Genomic DNA, 7596 nt, shown 5'->3' with positions numbered 1-7596 from the left:
CTCCCAGCTGAGTCAAGCGGTTATGCAACCCAGACATTTTGAGTATGTGCTCACTGACAGAACTATTTTCCTCCATCTTACAGCTGAAGAACTTGTCGGAGACTTCATATCTCTCGACCCGGGCATGAGCTTGAAAAACCATTTTCAGCTCTTCGAACATCTCATATGCTCCGTGTCTCTCAAAACGCTTTTGGAGCCCCGGTTCTAAGCTGTAAAGCATGCCGCACTGAACGAGGGAGTAATCATCAGCACGTGACTGCCAAGCGTTCATAACGTCTTGGTTCTCTGGGACAGGTGCGTCACCTAGCGGTGCTTCTAGGACATAATCTTTCTTGGCAGCTATGAGGATGATCCTCAGGTTCCGGACCCAGTCCGTATAGTTGCTGCCATCGTCTTTCAGCTTGGTTTTCTCTAGGAACGCGTTGAAGTTGAGGACAACGTGGGCCATTTGATCTACAAGACATATTGTAAAGATTTTAGACTAAGTTCATGATAATTAAGTTCATCTAATCAAATTATTCAATGAACTCCCACTCAGATAGACATCCCTCCAGTCATCTAAGTGAAACATGATCCGAGTTAACTAGGCCGTGTCCGATCATCACGTGAGACGGACTAGCCAACATCGGTGAACATCTTCATGTTGATCGTATCTTCTATACGACTCATGCTCGACCTTTCGGTCTTCCGTGTTCCGAGGCCATGTCTGTACATGCTAGGCTCGTCAAGTCAACCTAAGTGTATTGCGTGTGTAAATCTGGCTTACACCCGTTGTATTCGAACGTTAGAATCTATCACACCCGATCATCACGTGGTGCTTCGAAACAACGAACCTTCGCAATGGTGCACAGTTAGGGGGAACACTTTCTTGAAATTATTACGAGGGATCATCTTATTAAGCTACCGTCGTTCTAAGCAAATAAGATGTAAAACATGATAAACATCACATGCAATCAAATAGTGACATGATATGGCCAATATCATTTGCTCCTTTTGATCTCCATCTTCGGGGCTCCATGATCATCGTTGTCACCGGCATGACACCATGATCTCCATCATCATGATCTCCATCATCGTGTCTTCTTGAAGTTGTCTCGTCATCTATTACTTCTACTACTATGGCTAACGCTTTAGCAATAAAGTAAAGTAATTACATGACGTTTATGTTGACACGCAGGTCATAAATAAATAAAGACAACTCCTATGGCTCCTGCCGGTTGTCATACTCATCGACATGCAAGTCGTGATTCCTATTACAAGAACATGATCATCTCATACATCACATATATCATTCATCACATCCTTTGGCCATATCACATCACAAAACACTTGCTGCAAAAACAAGTTAGACGTCCTCTAATTGTTGTTGCAAGTTTTTACGTGGCTGCTATAGGATTCTAGCAAGAACGTTTCTTACCTACGCCAAAACCACAACGTGAATTGCCAATTTCTATTTACCCTTCATAAGGACCCTGTTCATCGAATCCGATCCGACTAAAGTGGGAGAGACAGACACCCGCCAGCCACCTTATGCAACTAGTGCATGTCAGTCGGTGGAACCAGTCTCACGTAAGCGTACGTGTAAGGTCGGTCCGGGCCGCTTCATCCCACAATGCCGCCGAATCAAGATAAGACTAGTAACGGCAAGATAATTGACAATATCGACGCCCACAACTACTTTGTGTTCTACTCGTGCATAGTAACTACGCATAAACCTAGCTCATGATGCCACTGCTGGGGAACGTAACAGAATTTTAAAATTTTCTACGCATCACCAAGATCAATCTATGGAGTCATCTAGCAACGAGGGAGAGAGGAGTGCATCTACATACCCTTGTAGATCGCGTGCGGAAGCGTTCAAGAGAACGGGGTTGATGGAGTCGTACTCGACGTGATCCAAATCACCGATGACCAAGTGCCGAACGGACAACACCTCCGCGTTCAACACACGTACGGTTGGGAGACGTCTCCTCCTTCTTGATCCAGCAAGGGGGAAGTATAGGTTAATGAAGATCCAGCAGCACGACTGCGTGGTGGTGGATGCAGCAGGATCCTGGCAGGGCTTCGCCAAGCGCAAGCGGGGAGGAGAGGTGTAACGGAGGGAGAGGGAGGCGTCAAGAGCAAGGGTGTGCGGCTGCCCTCCCTCCACCCTCTTTATATAGGGGCCTTGGGGGGGCGCCGGCCCTAGGAGATGGATCTCCAAGGGGGGCGGCGGCCAAGGGGTGGCTTCCCCCCAAGCCAAGTGGGGGCGCCCCAACCCCTAGGGTTTCCCAACCCTAGGCGCAGGGGAGGCCCGAGGGGGGGCGCACCAGCCCACTATGGGCTGGTTCCCCTCCCAACTCAGCCCATGGGGCCCTCCGGGATAGGTGGCCCCACCCGGTGGACCCCCGGGACCCTTCCAGTGGTCCCGGTACAATACCGGCGACCCCCGAAACCTTCCCGATGGCCGAAACTGGACTCCCTATATATAAATCTTTACCTCCGGACCATTCCGGAACTCCTCGTGACGTTCGGGATCTCATCCGGGACTCCGAACAACTTTCGGGTTACTGCATACTAATATCTCTACAACCCTAGCGTCACCGAACCTTAAGTGTGTAGACCCTACGGGTTCGGGAGACATGCAGACATGACCGAGACGCCTCTCCGGTCAATAACCAACAGCGGGATCTGGATACCCATGTTGGCTCCCACATGCTCCACGATGATCTCATCGGATGAACCACGATGTCGAGGATTCAATCAATCCGTATACAATTCCCTTTGTCAATCGGTACGTTACTTGCCCGAGACTCGATCGTCGGTATCCCAATACCTCGTTCAATCTCGTTACCGGCAAGTCACTTTACTCGTGCCGTAATGCATGATCCCGTGATCAACCACTTGGTCACATTGAGCTCATTATGATGATGCATTACCGAGTGGGCCCAGAGATACCTCTCCGTCACACGGAGTGACAAATCCCAGTCTCGATTCGTGTCAACCCAACAGATACTTTCGGAGATACCTGTAATGTACCTTTATAGTCACCCAGTTACGTTGTGACGTTTGGCATACCTAAGGCACTCCTACGGTATCGGGGAGTTGCACAATCTCATGGTCTAAGGAAATGATACTTGACATTCGGAAAAACTACAGCAAACGAACTACACGATCTTTGAGCTATGCTTAGGATTGGGTCTTGTCCATCACATCAGTAGAATGATGTGATCCCGTTATCAATGACATCCAATGTCCATAGTCAGAAAACCATATCTATCTTTTGATCAACGAGCTAGTCAACTAGAGGCTCACTAGGAACGTGTTGTGGTCTATGTATTCACACATGTATTACGATTTTCGGATAACACAATTATAGCATGAATAATAGACAATTATCATGAACAAAGAAATATATTAATAACCATTTTATTATTTCCTCTAGGGCATATTTCCAACAGTGATGTGTAAGATCGTTATGTGTTTTCATGCTATATGGTAGGAGAGTTTTGTTGTTTACGTTGTATATAATTATACCTGTTTGTTAGAATTGGACATCAAGTCAAGATGGCCGAGTTGGTCTAAGGCGCCAGTTTCAGGTACTGGTCCGAAAGGCCGTGGGTTCAAATCCCACTCTTGACAGTTCCTTTTCCCCTTTTTTATTTCTGTTTCTTATTTGCACTCCGACCTTTACCACAACCGTACAGAACCAAAATTACTCATCGCTGCTCACTCCAAAAGTAATACAGTACGTGACGTTCTTTCAATCGCTCAACTGCAGACTAGATGGAGATAAGCCCATCGATTTCAGTAAAACCCATCACTGTAAGAAAAGATGGAGATAAGCCAATACAGACTAGAGGACTGCTCAACTACCAACGACTCAAGCTCATTAATTACAGACACTACACTCGCCCGAAGATTTACAACACCAAAATTGAACACTTTTCTTTTTGAAAGAAAAAAACTAAAAACAAACGTGTAGATTAACGTGAATTTCTAACGTCTGTGGTATCTTACAATTTTTTGTTGAGCAGATATACAGCAGCATGTAGCCGGTTGAGTGGTTGGGCTACATGCATGCCTTTGTTCCGGTGGTTAATCGATCTTGGTGAAGCGCAAGAACCCGAGCACCTCCCTGACCCGGCGCTGCCATCCTGGCTTGGTCGCCGCCGTCGCCGTCGCGGCGGCCTTGGCGCCGACGATGCCGTCGTTGCCGGCGAGCACCCGGTACTTGTCCTTGCGGGTGAAGGTGGTGCACTCGAACCCCAGCGTGGCCGCGAGTATCCTCTGCACGTAGTTGGCGACGTCGACGGGGCTCCTCCCGGCGGCGCACGTCGCCTCGGCGGGGAGCTGGTTCAGGAACGTCACCTCGTACACCGGCCGCGGGTTCATGAAGAAGAAGATGGGGTCCATGGCCTTCCACCCCCGCGCCGTCGTCGGGTGGAAGAGCCCCACGCGGTAGTTGGTCGCCACGGGGACGATCCGGTCGCTCAGCTCCGCGAACAGCGCCGAGAAGCGGAGCAGGAAGGGCTCCCGGCAGGTGGTGCCCTCGGGGCACACCGCCACGTCGCCCCGCGCCAGCTCCGCCCGCATCCGCGCCGCGTCCGTGTCGCGGTCGCGCGTCAGCCGCACCGTCGGGATCGGCGACAGGACCTCCGAGAGCCGGGAGAGGGAGTAGGTCACGGCGGCCACGCGCCGGCCGAGCACGAACGCGAGCGCCACCGGGTCCATGAGCGTGCGGTGCGTGCAGACGAAGAGGACGCCCGTGGGCGAGCCGTTGGCGCCGGTAGTCGGGGCGGGGGGCCGGCCGCGCGTGATGACGGCGCCGCCGACGAAGGGGGCGACGTAGGGGAGGGCCTGGATGGGGAGGACGATGCCGAGCGTGATGCGGACGATGGCGAGGAGGACGCCGAGGGGGATCCAGAGGAGGATGGCGATGGACATGAGCGCCGTCGGCCGGCGCACGAGCCGACCGTCGTGGAAGATGACCGGGCGAAACGGAGGGCACTTCGGTCGCTTCGCCACGTCGTCGTCGTCCGCGGAGAACGGCGGCTGGAGTTGCTCCTGCATCCACGCATGTAACGTATTCAGATGTCATGTAAGGTTACTCATCTTTTGGAAGAAAAAAAAGTTACCCATGCTCAGGGCTTCAACTAAAAATGAAGAAGCAAAGTGGAAAAAATCGAACCTATAGTTTTTGTGAAGATAAAAGTAATAAGTGAATTGATTTTCCAAAAATAATAGCATGCTTTTACAAAAAAAAAACTGCACCAAAGGTTTGTAGTCTTCAACCGAAGTTGAGCTCTCCAAAGCCCATGTAAAACGAACCAAATTATTCTTAGAAAAACAGAACAATATCTTTAAAAAACGGAACTTGCCAAAAAAATTAAAAAATCCAAAAGAAATTCAAAAGCCTCCCTCCCTTTTCGGTTTGTTAGCCCCGTCTAAAAAAAGCAGAGTGTCTTATTTGTCAGGCTCATTGTCCTGGAAATAGGCAAATATAGGTATTTTTGCATTGAATTCTATCATTTTTTTAATGTAAAATCAACCAATGCACGAAAGAGTGGGAGGGCCATGCATGCAACATTAATACGTTGTCTAGCATTTAGAAGGTGTTTGTTTCCAGGGACTTATTGGTCTAGGGACTTAAATAAGCCCCTATAAATCTCATTTAAACCAAACATGAGGGATTTATAGGGACTTAAAGTGGGTATTTGAGACTTGTGAAATAAGACTTTTAAGGAGGGATTTATAGGGACTTATAGTTGTAATATGATCTTATAGAGACTTATAAGTCCCAGAAATCAAACAGATAGGGACTTTTTAGGGATTTGGGATTTATAAATTGGGACTAAAAAATCCTATGACTTATGAACCAAACAAGGTCTTAGTTGTGTTCTCCTTGATTAATGTGATTTGTGAGATAAGTACAAAAACAGAAAAGGAGAACTTCGTAGAGAGCGCAGCTCACCTTGCACAAGGGCAAGAACGATCGTGCCATTTCCGACCGGCCCAGACCGAGGTCCGGCCGGTCGCCGTCCCGGAAAAGCGCGCGCACGCGTTCGGCGACGGCCTCGTCGCGGCCGCCCTTGAGGAGCCCGGTGCACCGCCTGAGCCGGCTGTACTCGACGTCGCAGCCGACGACGTCGTGCGCGCCGAGGTGCTCCCTGGCGAACCACTCGACCATGACCCGGGGCATGCGGGTGACGACGACGCGCCTCCCCTCGCAGGCCCCGAAGGCCGCCCACGCGGTGGGGTCGACGTCGTCGGCCATGAACTTGGGCAGCACGGCGCGCGCCACGGCCTCCAGCTCCGCCCGCGGCACCCCGGCCGTGGCCACGAACGCCGCGCAGCGCAGCGCCAGGCCGCCCCGGCCCAGCAGCAGCTCCAGCAGGCGCAGCGCCGGCCAGAGCGCCAGCAGCGCGGCGAAGCGCGGCAGGCCGGACGCCTCGAACGCCACGAGCATGAAGTAGGGGAAGGTGCAGGCGTCGCGCAGCAGCGTGCCCTCCAGCTCCGCCACCACCGACGACGGCATGGCCGCCATGCGTCGTCGACCGACCGACGATCTTGCCACCGAGCTGGTCTGCTGCACCTCGGACGTAGTTGTGAGCGTGGGAGTGTGCGAGGTGGGAGTCGGACGAGGAATGGAAGGGAGCGGGCGCATGCGCGGGGGATATAGGGGGGTGTCCGGCGCCGGGCGACCGGGTCGCCGGGGGCGGTGGGCAGCGTCTGGCTTGACCGCGGGCGCCGTCGCCGATTCAGGTAAGCGGACTGCACCCACCGCGTTGGCGCGCGTGCATGCAGAGTTGCGTGGAGGTGTGGATTGCGCGGGACGACGACCGCCCGACCTAACCCACCTCTCGGAAGTCTCAACAAACCGGATCTATCTCGCTTGCTTCAGTCTGCTTAGCCAGTGCCCGGTCGGGGGCTTAACTACTAACCACTGTCAGGGAAATCCGGACGTGTGAACCGCGAAGAGGAGATAGCTACGTTGTTGCACTGGTATAGTAGTAAGAGCATCTCCAACGGCCGCATAAAAATCTCGTGCCCAATAAAAATTATAGCGTGTCACTGTAGCATTTTTAGTGCGCCGGGACCAACATTGCTTTAGCAGACGTCTAAAGACGCGCGTTCAAAAAGCAGACAGTGCAAATTGTGGAGCACGCCCGATCCGGAACTCAAAATATGCTACGCGCGATAGCGTTTTTCAGCGCGCCCAATACTTTTTAGCGCTACACCATCTGTTGGAGCTGCTGGGTGTAAAAAAACGAATTTTTAATGCGCGAAACTCTTTTTGGACGCCTGTTGAAGATGCTCTAAGTTGCCTGGTGGCGTGCCGTGGCGTGGGAAATCTGGCCGACGTGGTACGAGACGACGTACACACTAACACACACCTGTCGCGTGCGGAGCGGCTTGGATCTCCGGCCGGCCACCTTTGTGCCGTGCGCGGTTTGCGCGGGGCGTTGTTAGCTCTTGAATGCTGATGCCGACTCCCCTGGGTAGATTAGAAGATAGGAGTATCATTTCAGACAGAGAGGGGTAGAGGAGAGAGCGTGCTGGCACTTTCTCTCTGTGTGTTTTACGCACCGCACTCGTCTCGTGACGCTGTCTTAA

At 52.0% G+C, this 7596-nt stretch overlaps 1 protein-coding gene and 1 non-coding gene across 2 annotated transcripts; one reads left to right on the top strand and one right to left on the bottom strand.

Annotated features, from left to right (window-relative positions):
- The first annotated feature begins 3540 nt into the window (after positions 1-3540).
- On the top strand, positions 3541-3621 carry TRNAL-CAG (transfer RNA leucine (anticodon CAG)). Its single transcript has one exon. It is a non-coding gene; the product is annotated as a tRNA-Leu (tRNA).
- Positions 3622-3821: 200 nt separating this feature from the next.
- LOC123058813 (glycerol-3-phosphate acyltransferase 5) lies at positions 3822-6868 on the bottom strand. The gene is made up of 2 exons (XM_044481490.1): positions 5954-6868; positions 3822-5046 (listed from the first exon to the last, which is right to left on the bottom strand). The coding sequence occupies exons 1-2, from the start codon at positions 6644-6646 to the stop codon at positions 4078-4080; spliced, it is 1662 nt and encodes a 553-aa protein (XP_044337425.1). The 5' UTR covers positions 6647-6868; the 3' UTR covers positions 3822-4077.
- Positions 6869-7596: the final 728 nt, after the last annotated feature.

The sequence above is a fragment of the Triticum aestivum genome, chromosome 1A (genome assembly GCF_018294505.1).
Source record: "Triticum aestivum cultivar Chinese Spring chromosome 1A, IWGSC CS RefSeq v2.1, whole genome shotgun sequence".
Classification (NCBI taxonomy): Eukaryota; Viridiplantae; Streptophyta; class Magnoliopsida; order Poales; family Poaceae; genus Triticum; species Triticum aestivum.
Note: the sequence above shows the minus strand (reverse complement) of the source record. Positions and strands in the feature narration are given on the sequence as shown.

Coding starts and splice junctions, on each gene's coding strand:
- LOC123058813 (XM_044481490.1), bottom strand. CDS start 6,646: ATGCGCCCGCTCCCTTCCATTCCTCGTCCGACTCCCACCTCGCACACT. Junction 5,047..5,953: donor CGTTCTTGCCCTTGTGCAAG/GTGAGCTGCGCT, acceptor GCGTGGATGCAG/GAGCAACTCCAGCCGCCGTT.